Source organism: Manis javanica, chromosome 9, assembly GCF_040802235.1.
Source record: "Manis javanica isolate MJ-LG chromosome 9, MJ_LKY, whole genome shotgun sequence".
Taxonomy (NCBI): domain Eukaryota; kingdom Metazoa; phylum Chordata; class Mammalia; order Pholidota; family Manidae; genus Manis; species Manis javanica.
This window is the reverse complement of record NC_133164.1, coordinates 76,289,319-76,305,135: the sequence shown is the minus strand read 5'-3', so window position 1 is coordinate 76,305,135 and position 15,817 is coordinate 76,289,319. Positions and strand designations below refer to the sequence as shown.

The 15,817-nt window shown below is 43.0% G+C and overlaps 1 protein-coding gene and 1 long non-coding RNA gene across 3 annotated transcripts in view; one reads left to right on the top strand and one right to left on the bottom strand.

Moving 5' to 3' along the window:
• Positions 1 to 839: 839 nt before the first annotated feature.
• LOC118968855 (uncharacterized) lies at positions 840 to 15,814 on the top strand. The gene is made up of 3 exons (XR_005056698.2): positions 840 to 2,303; positions 13,896 to 14,018; positions 14,962 to 15,814. It is a non-coding gene; the product is annotated as an uncharacterized lncRNA (long non-coding RNA).
• Positions 8,424 to 15,817, bottom strand: part of PIEZO2 (piezo type mechanosensitive ion channel component 2) — a 480,163-nt gene continuing 472,769 nt past the window's right edge. Inside the window, exons 52-54 of one of the 2 annotated variants that reach the window (XM_037001110.2) lie at positions 14,530 to 14,609; positions 11,780 to 11,963; positions 8,424 to 10,909 (exon numbers count right to left, since the gene is read on the bottom strand). In XM_037001110.2, the coding sequence (XP_036857005.1) occupies positions 10,657 to 10,909; positions 11,780 to 11,963; positions 14,530 to 14,609 (517 nt within the window). In that variant the 3' untranslated portion in view covers positions 8,424 to 10,656. The remainder of the gene's footprint in view (positions 10,910 to 11,779; positions 11,964 to 14,529; positions 14,610 to 15,817) is intronic. The other variant, XM_037001111.2, reaches the window with a different exon arrangement.

The window sequence follows — 15,817 nt, the reverse complement described above, 5'->3', positions numbered from 1 at the left end:
AACTGGGGAGGATGGGTGGGCAGGGAGGGATAAGGGCGGGGGAAGAAGAAGGGGAGTATTAAGATTAGCATGCATGGGGGGAGGGAGAAAGGGGAGGGTGGGCTGTACAACACAGAGGAGAAGTAGTGACTCTACAACATTTTGCTAAGCTGATGGACAGTAACCGTAATGTGGTTGTTAGGGGGGACCTGATATAGGGGAGAGCATAGTAAACATAGTATTCTTCATGTAAGTGTAGATTAAAAAAAAAAAAAAAAAAAAAGAAAGAATGAAAGAAAAGGTGGATTACTCCTTGATAGGATAAAACTATTAGTAAATCAAAGATCAACGCATGCTTTAAATATCCTTAATGTTGATCACTTAAAGGGTGTCAGATGATCAGCTATGGAGGTACTCTTTTCTGATAATATTCCTTTCTCTTAATAAAAAAAAAAAAAAGCAGTTACTGTGTGCTGACCTCCAATGAGTTCTGCACAGTGGTATAGAGGGCATGTCAAAGTGTGATCAAAGGGTCTGTTTGTTTCTATGCAGAAGATCAAGGCCTAGCTTGGATACCCAGAAAATGAACTAAGATACGATATGAGGAGGAGCTTCCGGCATCAGCACTCTCTGGAGGACTTGTGCCAGGGGATAATCATCAAAAAGCCTCCACAGGGATCTGGACGTTGCTGTGGTTGTGGCTGCATCCAGCCCACCATCTCCTGGACTTGCCATAGGAAAGAGGAGGGAGATGTCTAGGCTGGCATGTGCATACAGTGAGACAACCAATTTGACCGGATCCGTACTGTTGGAACTCAACCAGGAGTTGGGAGGGGTGCAAGTTGTAGCACTCCAAAATCTTATGACTATAGACTATCTATGGTTAAAAGAACATATGGGATGTGAACAGATCCCAGAAATGGGCTGCTTTAATTTGTCTGATTTCTCTCAGACTGTTCAAGTACAGTTGGACAATATCCATCATATCATAGACAAATTTTCACAAATGCCTAGGGTGCCTAAATGGTTTTCTTGGCTTCACTGGAGATGGATGGTAATTATAGATTTGCTTTGTTTATGTCACCGTATTCCTATTATGTTAATATGTGTGTGCAAATTAGTTAGTAGTTTAAAACCTGTACATACTTAAGGTACTCTACAAGAAGATAAGTCAAAGAAATAATCAATCCTCCCATGTTTTCTTCCATATGCTACCTCTATAGCTTTTCTTCTTCTTTCCTAATTACAACCCTTAAATAGAATTCGTGCCTCACATCAAATTTACCGAGTATCATAATTCCTCCAGGTGGTAAAGATACCTCGAGACAAGTGCTGGGCATAGAAGCCACAGGGCATAAATCTGCAAAGAAGTAAAAAGCTAACCTTTGCAAACAATATGGCTTCTCTCTCACTTACCAACTTTACATTTCCCTGTATGGCCCCGGAAGATGACTGGTTAGCCAGAGACGGGTAAGATTCCTCAAGGGAGGAACAACCTAAGACAGGCACAGTCGCAGGGGGGCCATCAGGTGAGATATTGGGGATTAACAGAGGTGAGGCTCAGAACCTCACCCCCCCTGCTTTGAGAGAAATCTTCCGTGGATGTTTTGCTGCCCTTGTCTAGCTTGGATTAATACTTAGTCCATAGGCACACACCTGATCATCTGATCATCTACATTTGCCCTCTTACAGCACTAAACTATGTTTTCTACCTTTATCTTGCATCTACCTACCACTTCAGCATTTTATTAAAAATAAAAATAATGATAATAATAGGAGAAATGTGGGATCAACATATAAATCAAGTACAAAAATCAAACGAATGTTCATATTTGACCTGATTGTTTATAGGTCATAATGCGTGATCAAAACCGAAAGTTTCTGTGATGAATGCCCTTGTACTGTTCACCATGTAAGAATTTATTCACTGTGTAAGAATTTGTTCACCATGTAAGAACTTGTTCGTTGTGCTTCAGAAGATTGGAGACTGACGAGAATTAGGCTTGAGATGGATTAATGATTGTACATTGAGCATTGACCCCCCCTATACTGAATTTTATTGTTGTTAACAACCATTTGATTAATAAATATGAGAGATGCCCTCTCAAAAAAAAAAAAAAAGGAGAAAAAAATGAAGCTCAACCAGAAACTTGGTGCTGAATTGAATTAACATCCAAAGGACCTCAAGAACCTGTGAAGATGGCACACACACTGCTTTCCCGACATCACTCAGCTCCACCAAGAAGCTGAGAGTGCCTCCGCCAGGGACCGACTGCTTCAAAAATTGGAAGAGCTCTCATCTCTTTGGCTTTTAACTCACCAAGGTAGGAGAATTTAATGAATGTTCTTTGGTTCTTGGACATGACTTGATTTAATATTTTAACTTTTCTTTCTCACTGAAAAATTATGAGAGGAGGTGTCTGTTTAAATTTGGAACACTTTCATGTTGTTGCTTATTTATCAATCATCTTATTTGTGCCATTTCATTTCATTGCGGACCTTCTCATATGTGACATTGGACAGGGTGTCTGGATGAGTTCATGATGGGAAATTGAACAGGGACTGGAATTTTGTGCTAAGGTATAGAAATTACTTAAGAGAGTGTTGTGAGCTATTTCACAACTTCTTGGGGACAAAATCTAGACTGCCTGAGGGCATCCTGAGGAGCAGAGTGGGTGGACTGGAAGGAAGATCTTGTTGCTGTGAGTACCGGAGGGTTGAGAGAGGTACCAGGCTGGCTGCCTCCCTCTAGTAGGATGGCCGTCCTCCTGGCTAACCAGAATCCAGTGACTAAGCCTAAGGCGTCTAAGGAAGAAAACCCAGGAGGATTAACCACCCCCCCTGCTCTGTATGTTTTTGACCTGGTGGGGGTTTTCACTACCATGACATTCCTGGTCTCTCTCCACTTCCATATTCATCCCCCCAGCTGAGTTTTTATTAATATTATGAGTGACAATGTTTTTACTAAAACTCAAGTTTTTAAAACTAGTTTTAGGTTCACAGCAAAATTGAATGCAGGATACAGAGATTTCCCATACACTCCCAGCCCCTGTACCTGCATCATTACCTTCCACCAGATGGCACATTTCTTACAGTTGGTGAACCTATACCACATATCATCACCCAGAGTCCATAGTTTACATTAGGGTCACTCCTGGTGGTGAATATTTTATGGATTTGGACAAATGTATAATGACATGTGTCCATCATTTTGGTACCATACAGAGTTGTTTTCATTGTCTTTAAAATCCTCTGTGCTCTCCTTATTCATCCATCCCCCACCTCAGGTAACCACTAATCTTTTTCCTGTTTCCAAAGTTTTGTCTTTTCCAGAATGTCATGTACTTGGAATCATACTGTGTGTAGCCTTTTCAGTTTGGCTTCTTTCACTTAGTAATATGCATTTAAGTTGCGTTCATGTTTTTTTCAAGGCTTGATAGATGATCATTTTTAGAGCTGAATAATATTTCATTGTTTGGATGTACTAGTTTATTTACCCATTCACCTACTGAAGGACATCTTGGTTGCATTCAAGTTTTGACAGCTATGAATAAAGCTGCTATAAACATCTGTGTTCAGGTTTTTGTGTGGACCTAAGTTTTCAACCCTTTGGGCAAGTACCAAGGAGTGGAACTGCTGGATCATATGGCAAGAGGATGTTTAGTTTTGTAAGAAATTGAAAGACTGTCTTCCAAAGTGACTGTGCCATTTTTCATTCCCACGAGCAAGGAATGAGAGTTCCTATTGCTCCACATTCTCTTCAGCATTTGATGGTGTCAGTGTTCTGGATTTTGGCCCTTCTAGTAGGTATCTCACTGCTGTTTTGACTTGTGTTTCCCTGATGATATATGATGAGGCTGGAAGCATCTTTTCATATGCTTATTTGCCACTTGTATATCTTCTCTGATGAGGCATCTGTTAAAGTCTTTGGCCCATTTTTAAATCAGGTTGTTTATTATTGCTGAGTGTTGAGTTTTTTGTATACTTTGGAAACAGCCCTTTATCAGATGTATCTTCTGCAAATTTTTTCTCCCAGTCTGTGGCGTGCCTTTTCATTCTCTTCACATGGCCTTTTGAAGAGCAGTTTTGAATTTTAATGAAGTCCAGCTAATAATTATTTCTTCCATGGATCATGCTTTTGGTACTGTATCTAAAAGTCATTGCCGCACCCAAGGGCTCCTAGGTTTTCTCCTATGTGATCTTCTAGTTTTGTGCTTTAAATTTAGGTCTGTGACCTGTTTTGTGTTAATTTTTGTGAGGGGAACATTGACATTTTGATCTCTTCACTCCCCTCCCCTTTCTTGCTTCAGAGTTGGTTTCATGCACAAAAAGGCAAAACAGGGTTCTTCTTGGCCTCCACGTGTTACTTGCATTGGCCATTTTTCTCTCATTAGAATGTCACGATTCTGAGGGCAGGGGTCTCTGGTAATTTCAATCTTATTTAAAAATGAGAATCAGTCTTTGAGCTTTTAAGACTCAAGGTGCTCAGGCCGTACATCCTTAGATTTGGGTTGACAAGCCATAAGGTGATTACAAACTTGGGCATTTGCATATTTTGTAAACCCCACTTGATTATGTGACATGCTGCTAAGGTTGAAAATTCCAGGTATTGGGTGGCACGATGTTAGAGGTGGGAAGTGATCATGGTCAGATTTCTGCTTCATCAGGAAAACAGTGCCTGCTTGCTTATCCAGCTACCACATCTACAACAAATCTCAAACTTTCTGAATTTGCAAAAATTACAAAGAAACTAAAAGCCTAAACCTCTGAAAGATGCTAAAAATCTTGACCTACAAATTCTAGCTGTTTTACCCTTCGATTCCAGGGCACACACCTGCAGGATCTCGTGGGGTTCTGCGCACTAGACTGGAGACTAGTAGTTGGTTACCAGACAGGAATTGTAAGAGACTTAAGGCTTTTTGCAAGGGTGGCAAGGAGAAAAGCCTAGATACAAAAACATGATAGAAATGATAGCAGTATGGTGGGCTGAACAGCAGCACGTCCAGGAAGTTAGCTGCCTCAAGCAGTCGCTGTTGCTACGGTGTCTAAACATCCACGACATTCTCCAGCCGGCTCCTCTATGGGCTGTCAGATGGAAGACAGTCCAGCTAGGCCACAGTTACTTCCTCCCATGCCTGCACAGAAGGGCTTAGATCAGATGAGCAACACTTGTTTATTTCACCCACTGGCTTTTATTCAGTAATAGGCATCTGTAGAAATCATGACACCTTAATATTCAGATACCCATATTTCTCAAGTAAATTAATATTTCCATCTTGATCAGCTAGATCAACTGTTGAAAACATTAAGTCCACGTGCAATTACAGATGGAAACATAGGTATGGCATACATATAAGAATAGTTTGAAAGAAGCATTTTATAATTTATCAGGTTATTAAGACCAGTACTTTATTTCACAAGGAAAAAAAGTTAGTTGGGAATTATCTCCTTCCAGGTTCTCAAATATCTTCCCTCGTCTATTTTCATAATGATTTTCTTTGTGACTAAAAGATCTACTTGGTAGATCTGGTTACATAGTAAGGTGGTTTTGGATATGGTGGGAAGCATGGGTGGTTATGAGCAATGGCTATACCACACTGGGAATGGCTATACCACATTGGGAAATACATTTAAATTTTCAGTCTCAAGTTTCCTTACCCATAAAATGAGGAAAACATTACCTACCTCTTGGGTTTTCTGCAAGCACTAAAAGAATCCATGTGAAGCCCTTAGGAAGGGACCTGTCCTCACTAAAATGTCAGCATGTGACTAAAATTCTCTGAAGACACAGCAAAGAGGGAAGGGTCCGCCAGTCATACATCAGAGAGCACTTCACCTTCACTTTCCAACCAAAACGTTCTGGGACATCCATCATAGTCAGGACCAGAAGGGCAACCTGCATCCTGGAAAAGTGGTTGATCCCCCTTTCTCCTTGCCTTTTGGCTGATCTGAAGAGTAGGCTTTCCCAAGGGGTGGCCGATGATTTCCGTGGCTTAAGAAAGCCCTTCTCCTACATGTGGTTAAGAACAAGTGGACAAGAACAAGTGGCCAAGCCATGGAGGACCTCTGGGCTGGGTTTATCCAGGGAACACAGGACATAAACCCTGGGACAGGAACCAAGTGCAGTGGTCTCCCCTTTGATAGTCTGGCTTGGAAGCATATATGCTTATTGCCATTGTGAGTGAAATGGGGTCAACAGTGAAGAGCCATATAAGACTGGCCAACTGTCAGTGTCAAACAGTGGTCCACCAGTCTCAGTTTGATTGATAAAAAAGTCATAACATCAAAATGTGGTCTATAAAATCATTGATCTTGAAGTAGTATTTTCTATATTGTCCACATCTCTAGCCTTATTCTGTTCATCTTAGCTAATTTATGAGGTTATCAAGGATATGGAAAGACCAGACCATTAAGCAAAAAAATCAAATTCTTAGGTTAAAGAAGAAGTGTGAGAGATCCTACAACTCCTTGGAGGGTTGCTCAGTTACCCATGTTTCACCTGGCTGGCCCTGTAGACCTGGGACTTGTTCTCATATGCTATGCTAATTAGTAAACTGTGAGGTTTTGCACCCACCTGGCCTTCTCACCTCAGGGCTGGTGGTCTGAGAGAAAGCCAACTGTGGTGTAGAGGGACAATCCCCTCCGTCAGTCTCTTTCTCCCATTGCTTAAGAAGTGCAGTGGTGCCTTCCTGTGGAGAAGGGGTATGTCTCACCAGACATTTCTCTGCCGGAAACTTGGTAGCTTGAGAAGGAAGTGTTGGGGGAGGCATGGAGATGGGACTGAATGAAAAGTGCTCAGTACTACTTAACCGAACAGGGAATATACCAAAAGTGGGTTTGGGGATCTGGGGCCCAGCGAGGGCTGACAAGTGGGGCGCTCACACGAGGGGCATCCTAAAGCACATTCATGCCAAATCACTCATTTGGTAGGGCAGTGCAACTTCAGACTTACCTAATTGTGAAATTAAATGCACCTTCTTTGTTGATGATTGTGTTTAAGGTTGCACTGAGGGGACTTAGCTCAGGGTAGGACAGCAGCCTGGAGTTTGATGCTTCCTAAATCATTTCCTATTCCTTCCCTGTCCCCAAAACCCACAGGCAAGAGCCAGGCCAGCAGGCACAAGCCCCACAGATGCTGTGGTAGCAACAACAGGTGTGTGGGGCCACACCATGCAGGAGGAAGAGAGGTGCATGGCCTGGCTGGTGGATCTGGGGCCAGGCAATACCCATGACCTCTGGACACACTCACAAGGGATTTTTCAAATCCCCTTTCATGAGTGAAGACAGGGTGTTGGGAGCATGGGCTAGGCCTACAGATTCTTAAAACTAACCATTCTGAACTCCTGCCCAGGACCAGCCTCATGTGCGGGCACAGGGATGGAGCTGAGCAGGTGATACTGGGAAGAGAGGCCCACACCAAGGTGGACAGGGAGCACAGAGCCACAATGGGCTCAGGGGCCTCAGAAAGGAAGGGTAGGTTTGTGAGCACTTCAGAACCGCAGGACATTGTCCAGAGCCTTGGAGCCAGAGGAACCGTCCCCCACCCGGAAGTAAGGAAAACTAATGTCACAGAGAAGCCACAGACAAGGACTGTGCTGAAACCCTGAATCAAATTCTCATCAGTAAAAAAAGAATAGGGGCAGGCTCAGGTCCTTAGGGATGATAAAGTTTGCCAGAAAGATATGCCCACAAAATGGGTGAAATTATAATCCAGTATTTCCAAATGAACTGAAATAAATTAAAAAAATAATAGAAGACATTAAAGAATAGAAAACAGAATTTGAAAACTAGAGAAAAAGGGAAATAATTGTTTTAGAAAGGATGACTAAACTGGACGGACAGTAAGATAGGCAAGGGCAGATCACCTTGCAGACCGGGGTCACTGACCCCAGCGGTAGGAAAGACCAGAGCTGCTGCTGTACAGCAGGGACATGTGGGTGCCTGGGGGCCTGACTCTCCACCATGAGACAGACAGACACAGGGCTGTGGCCTGAGGGGGCTGGTACCCGGGCAGCAAGGAGGAGGGGCTGGCTCACCCCCCTGCGCGGCTCACTGCCCCATCAGGGGACCGCGGAGGGGAGACTAGAATGGGTGGCTGAGGGGAAGGATGATGAGCCTCATAAATGGCTGCAGGACCAGCTGCCGCTGTGGGGATGGAGATCCTTCATTTGTTGTAAAATCAGACCTTATAATTTTAGCAGAAAAAGCCAGGGGATCTGAGTGGCCCAACAGCTGATTGGGCTGTGCCCCTGTGCACTTCCACATGCGTGAGCGTAGGGGTCAGGGCCATGCCCCTCAGAGGCGGTGAGCTCCTGCCTCGTCCAAGGTGAAGCCCTGCTTGGGGTGGCTGTGGCAGTGAATTGTGGGCAGTGGCCTCCAGAGGTCATGTCTTCATTTGGTACCAGGAAGGGCTACCCCAGGTGCTGAGCACAACGCAGGTGGGTGAAGCTCACTGGCAGCTGCATAGGAGTCAGTTTGTCCCTCTCTTGGATCCTGCTTCCTCGCTGACCCGTGTAACTCCCCCAAATGTCCTCAGTGACCATCCATCTAAGAGGCTACCTTGAGAGTCCAATCTCAGGTGGCAGGCCGCTGTCGTGAAGAGCATCTACTGGGCCTCAGCAGGTGCTTAGCTGTAACGCGGCTGTTACAGCTTGCTGATCCCTTCAGATCGATGAATGAGGCTGAGGTCGGGGGTGGCTGGCTGGCCCAAGTGTTCCCATCCCGAGGGTGGCTGAGCTGGGAATAGGCACCAGGCCGCCTCATGCTCTGTGCGATTTCTGGCACATGCCTCCCTGGAGGAGGCACTGTCCTCCCACATTTCTGTACTCCCATCTTTTTTTTATATTCAGCTTTTGTCTTGAACCCTGGAAATTGATTTCTTCAGAAATATTACCATTCTGGTGTATTTGACCTTACTTTTAAGGAAGCATCTTCCAGGGTCTTTCCTAGATGTTGTGTAACATTTCATTACAGTGGTATATTTTCCTAGATGTGTTATACCTGTGAATGTGCTCTCTGGGAGACTTCTTAAAAGAAAGAATTCACAACCAGAAATATGCACAGTGATTCTTCCTGTAGTCTGGAAATCAGGATGTGGTCCAAAGGGCCCCACCAGTGGTTTGGTTTATTTCAGCAGGTGGAAGGAAGTATGCTGGCTTTCACAGCTGAAGAACAAATACGCACGAATTCTCTAGCAGACACTAAACATTGTTTGAACTTTTCTGTTAAAAAAATCTCTTTTTTTTTTAGAACAGTTTTCTTTTTGGAAATTAATTTGCCAGTTGTTTCCTGCTTATATTATTCATATATATCACTCATGTGAGAAAAAAACAAAACAAAAACAGTAACAAGCAGATTCTTATCTCAGGTGATTTTTAAACTTGTACATAGTACTGAAAACAATCACTTTTCCTATTTCATGCAAAAAAGGCAGAATGAAGAACATCCTTAAAATGACTTTGCAAGATGTACTTTATTTTAAGTCAGTCCTGAACCCAAACTACATAGAATCATTTTTTGACATATTCTAGTCCAGTCAATGATTCTTCTCAGAAACTGTATTTTAATATGGAATGAAAACTACAATCATAAATTTTCATGCTACATTGTTTTTAATGAAGAGGATGTATTTCCAATAATAATAATTTAAGAAAAGGCCATTTTTTATTCCCCCAAGCTCAATATACATATTTCTTCCATAATTATGAACTTAAAAAACCCGTCTCAGATGTAAAAATGTGAATTGGAATATGTAAACTCTTTGATATTCCTGAAAAACAGGAAGGAAGATGTCACAGACTGGGAAAAAGTTACCTTACATCACTGAAAAGGGCTAAAGCATGAGGGGCGCGGGAGGCAGCGAGCGCCCGAGACCCCATCAGTGAGGAGTTCCGGAATCCTTACGTCCTGCCTTGTGCTGCATTCGTGGTTCTTAAGCAAGACAGCGACTGCCACTGCAGCGAGCTGCCCGCTGGGCCTCAGCGGAGCCGGTGGCCACATTTTTGCTGCTTATTTTTTTTTCCTGAGAAGTCACTGGTGTTCAATGGAAAGATTTCTTATTAGTCTTCAATTAAGATAAGGCAGTAAGAGTGTCACTAATGTTATCTTTTTGCTTAGAATGAGGCTTATCCTTCAATTGGTATCTTCATGGGTCTTCGGCTCCATCCCTCTCTTCCCCTGGAACTACATCCGGAGTTTCAGCCCCTATTGCTGCTGCATGCACAGGGTGTGCTGGTCCCATCTCTTCTCCTCCCCCAGCTTCACGCCAGCGACAGAGCGCTGTGTATTGCATTGTAGTATCTTTTCAGCCAGGATGCAGTCTGCATACAGAAAAACAGGCTGTCTTTCCTTCTTAATTCCTTTTCTTTGTTTCTCCGACAGAGGAGACCCATAAATGGTCCCTTCCCAGAGTCCATCAGAACACAAGACACTTTGACTAAAACAGAAAGCAAGTAGCCCTGATTTCAGAGAAAGAGAATTACAAATACCTTTTTCAACAGCGCCATAGCTGGAAGGTAGCTTTGACTGCAAAATGAAACCATTCCTTTTGGCCACCTGTCAGAAGAGAGACCAAATTTCCATCCTGCTAGAAATGCTTAGCTTTTATGAGAATATTGTGCTTTTTTTGCTTCTGAAAATTCAAATGTTGATTTGATTTGCAGTCTGTGTCCTAGAGCATCAATTTGTTTTTTCTCTAGTCCATTTGATCATGGTTTCTGGTGAGCGGTACAGGAATATTAATTTGGCATAGAGGTCTTCTTCTAGTTCCAGTTCCCCCGTCTCTCGAACTAAAAAAATATCTGTGCACAACTTCAAAATTCGATCCACATTTGGAAGTTCTTCAAACATTATGGAATGAGAAATCCCACTGAAGAATTCACGGACAAACTTTCCAATCACGAGGACAACTGAAGCATATAATCCCATGATACTGAAAAACAATTAAGTAGAAATTGTCTACAGCAGTTAAATATAGTTAATAGAACATGTATGATAAACTTATCAGACTAATTTTTTTGCCCTTTGGTGAAAAATTTACTTTTTTCTTATGAAAAAGGAAAGTTATGTTCTTTGTAAAAAAAAAAAAAAAGCTTTACACATTACAGGACCAGAAGATTTGAAAAATGAAAGTCTTCTTAAATCTCATATTCTAGATATAACCAATGTTAACAGTTTCATGTATGAACTTCAGGTGAGTTTTCTGTATATATTATATGCATAAACAACATAGGGGGTAGATACATAATATATATGGTAGAAATGCAATTGTATACACTTTTCTGAATCTAATTCTTGGTAGACAGTTTCTGAAAAGGCTCATTCTGAGGAATGTAAAATTCTTATATGTTGTAGGGTGTGTGTCTGTCTTAGGATTTAAGCATTAGTACATGGTGAAATGATAATTTCCAAAACACATCCAAAACTGTGATTCTGATTGACTACAGGTTTTTACGTCTGCTAAAGTCAGAAGGCAATCCAAGCAGAAAAGAGATAACCCTATGCCAAATTAAATTTAAATCCTCAATGGCATCAAACTACACCATCACAGAAAGGTGTAGGGTTAAGAAGCTTCTTTATTTATATTTATGGCTTCTACTCCTGCCATTAACCAGGCATTTTGACTTCTTTGGAACTTTGTTTTCTCATTTTTTCTTTTTAAATGAAGAGCCAAGGATATATGAGTTTTAATATTGTAGCTATAAAGTTCAAGAATTCCAAGAAGATAAAAGGCTTCCTAACCTCAACTTTATATGATACAGAAGTAGACTCTTCTAACCGTTAGCTGTTAAACGATCCTTACCCATAGCCAGCCAGGAACCCCAAACTGGGAGGGCTGACTTTGTCATTGAAGACCACCAGTTCCAGGGCCTGAGACTGATGATTGTATATTCTATTTCCAGTCAGGTTAAGAACCCACCACTCACTGTTAGTTTTACTTGTACTGTCTCTGGACAAAATGATGGTAATATTCATGAAATTATTTTCTGGAAGAGGAGAACATTGAAATCACATTAACATGAGAATTTTAGGATTTAATGCATGCTAACAATTCTCAGATGGCAAACCTGGCTACCATCCATAACATATGGTGCTAGGATGAGAAGGACATATGGACATGTTAACAATGTGAAGGAAAAGGAAGTGGGCTTGGGGTGGGTCTGGGGTTTCTCTGTTTCGCAAAAGAGGGCAGGCATTGTTGCTGCATGTGCATGGCAGCCAAATCACAGGGCAAGAGGGAGAACCAACACCTGACTCATTTTGCTGATAATTCTAAACAACTAATTACACATTTAAAAACCCAAATCATGGACTTCTGATTGCATTGGCTATTTCAGTCATACAACCAACATTTACTGAGTGTCTTCCGTGAGACACTGTTAGGTGATAAGGGGTCACAGAGTGCGTATAGAAATGGTTCCATATCTCAGTGGGAAAAGGCCATGTACACAGGAACAAATTTTGGGCATGAGGCAACCACTCCAGGACTGACTGACACGATCTGTTAGCCTGGGGAGACTACTACTGCTTGGTATGATCTACGAAGGCTTCCCAGAGTTCTGAGCTCAGTTTTCCTGAGTGAGAACTTCAATAGGTTGAGATGGAGTGGGGAGAGGAGGCCATTTCAGGAAGGACCAATGGCATGAAGCTGTGCAAACTTCTAAAAGCCCGTAATGTGTGGTCAGCAATTGTGCTTGCTGGAGCATAGGGTTAATGTCAAAGAATAGTAAAGATGGCAAACAAAAGCCTTTCTAAGGAGAGGTCTTTCTAAGGAGAGGGTGCTCCTGCCAGTGATACTAGGGCCTCCCCTGAGAACCATGGGGTGGACTGTGAACTCGGTGTGTGTCAGGGGTTTCTTACTTATTATTGTTTATTGTATGATTTCATGCTAAGTTCTCAGATCAGAGGAATCTGGGGCAATGCTGGGCAATACACCTCCCTTTGCTGGCTGGCTGGTGGCTGGTTGGATGGAGATTGAGGAATTGCAGTCTGTTGGTGAAGATAAAGTCCTTGCCCAGGAAGAAGGTGGATGACTAGGAATGCCCAGGAACAGGAAGAACCTTGGTTCTGCAGTCTAGAGACCATTCTGAGGGAGGAATCTGGCTTTGTACCCAGATGGGCCCCGACAGGCCCAGGTCTGGATCTAGTTCCTCCACATATGGGTCATATAACCTCAGCTGAGTAACTCACACCCTGAGCCTCAGTTTCCTCACCATGAACTGGCGACAACCACCAACCTATGCTACCTAGGCCTTGTGGAGGTTTGAATAACTCAGTAAAGTTCATCAGGTAAGCTATTGTGTGGTCAGATCTGAGAGCACCCAGGTCATATGGTCTGGGGAAGAGGGACTTCCTAGACTGGACCTCAAACCACTTACAGGCAGACCATCCAGTGTGGGGAGAGGGGCGGCATGTGAAAGCACGGGGGTAACGATGCTGCAGGCAGGGAAGAGGGAGGGGGTCTGGGCACAGGCACAGGGTGGCCTTACCAGGAGAGAGGAGTTGACTGTCTTTGAGACTGAAGGGAAGGAGGAAAGCACCTGGGAAAATTGGAGACATTTTTCCAAGGGGAGGAAGGAAGCTGAGGAGTGGCCTCTGGAGGGCTTGGGGAGCAGGGGGAGATGACCTGCTGAGGGGCAGCCGATGGGAGGAGCCTACTGAGGGACAGGACCATTTCAGGGTAGGACCTGTGCTCTCAGACTCAACATTCCCAGAACCTTTCCGGCTTGAAATGGAAGCACCTCAGTTCAGAGCATTTTACAACTACCTCCTTTGCTATCCATACTGACTGCTGAGGAGGAAGAGCACACAAGTGCGGGGCCCACCTGGGTTCGTCCCCCAAGCCCTCTGTCCTGCCTTGCTTTCTCACACTCTTCAAGGGGGTTGCTCACTGTTCACTTATATCTCTTTCTTTCCAGCTCAACCTGAGCCTCACAGAGCCAGATGTCTGGGGCCTGGCACTGGTGCCAGTGAACCATCCACATCGGGAAGTGCGTGGACATGAATTGGATGACTGTCCTTTCTGTCTGCCTTTGCCCTAGGTATGCATCTACTCTGGTCTGGGTAAATGATTAGGTCAGACAAAGCCTGATAATTAAAAGGACCCCAAAGCCTCAATTTACTACCATCACCATTATATCAGAACAATACAGTCCTTAGATACTGTTACTAATACTTAATCACCCTTGGGTGAATGGAGTACATTTACTGCTATCCTTTCTCATCCTGACTGTGAGGCTTCATATTTAATACTGTTTGAGGCAGTTTTCTGCCAAAGATATGGCTGCTCACAGAAACAAGTAAACACACTGATTAATTAGTAACAAAAGTAACCAAATGGTGATTTAAGTCAATCAGGTTGTGTGTCAGTGAGCAAAGAAAATGAAGAGGATGGTTCCCTGGCATCTGAGTCCTTATGACCAGTGAACAAGTCATGTCACACGGGGAATGAAAACTTGAAAATAGCTTGATAAAGGTTGAAAATGCAAACTGTAGAAGTTGGATAAGAGAAGGGTTAAGAAAAGTTCTGAAGCAATTCCTTCTCATTCTTACCAGATAAAAGTTGCTTTATAGGTTTTGAGTTAGAATCACTAGGTGCCTTCACATAATATGGGTAGATCTTTTCTATAGTCCTGTGCATTAAGGACAAAAAAAAGAGGTAGTTAAGTTTTAGTTGTTTTATCCACATAAATTGATTTTTGGTTGCTGCAGTTTTTGACTTTGTATCAAATGAGTAATGGCAAAAGTCTTCCTATATCTCTACAATGTGTGGTTCTATCATAATTTATGGATTTCCATTATATACAGAATTCTCAAATTTATCCGGTTCTATCCAGATACTCCTGCAAACTTTATATATAAGCTAGTTAGTGGCTAAAATATTTTCTCATGTCTGTGAGATATGTTTCTAAAGCAATGGGCTGTCTTTCTTGCTAGGATCCTATCATTAATAGCATTGAACATTCTTCTAATTTTCATTTTTAGGATTTCAAAAATATCTATAACCAATTGGACTGCATGAATCGATCTAGTAACAAGAGTGAGGACTGAGGAGAGAATTGGTGACCAGGATGTTACCCAACCTCTGCCTTGGACGAGCAGAGTGGGTAGTCTGAGCCTGTCAGTCCATCTTGCTAGACCTGTGCTCACCCGGGACAAGATGGGGGAGGATGGGACCATCTTCAAGGCCCTTCAGTGTGATGTATTAAGAAAGGCCATCTTAGGGACCCCGCCTGAGGACAGTGTCATGGTGGCTCTCACATACATGCAGCACATGAAAGCAGGGCCCAGACTGGAGGACGGAACTGGGCAGGGGTGGGTGGATTGCTGGAGCGCTGCTTTTCGCAGCTTTATACTAGTAGCATTTTTTCTCCTGCTACTTATATTAGAATCTCAACATCATAGCTTGAATTTATTTGAAGTGGAGTAATTATATGGCAGAATAATATGTTAAGATACAGTTTTTCTTCCCAAATTTCCCTTTACCCTTTGGCTCCCCAATTCCCATTCATCAGTCAGACATTTAGTGACTCTGGGGCAGGAGTAATAATAGAAGCGAGGTATCCCAGGAGAGTGAGGTCTTTTCCGTCTTTCCCTGGCTTTTGGTGGTCAGATAAGAGAAGGTTTGCAACCGAGAGATGAGAGCGAAGAGACGCTCAATACTCCCCGGGCAGGGCAGCCTGAGGGTGGGAAGGGAGGAGAGCAGAGTTGCTTTAATCTAGCACAATGGGATCCCCAAACAGAAATTCATGTGAGTTACCCAAGAGTGAAGAAAGTTTCATTTCTTGCACATGAAAATCTGTAAATGGAGATTGTGTACCAGATACACCTACTAAAACTA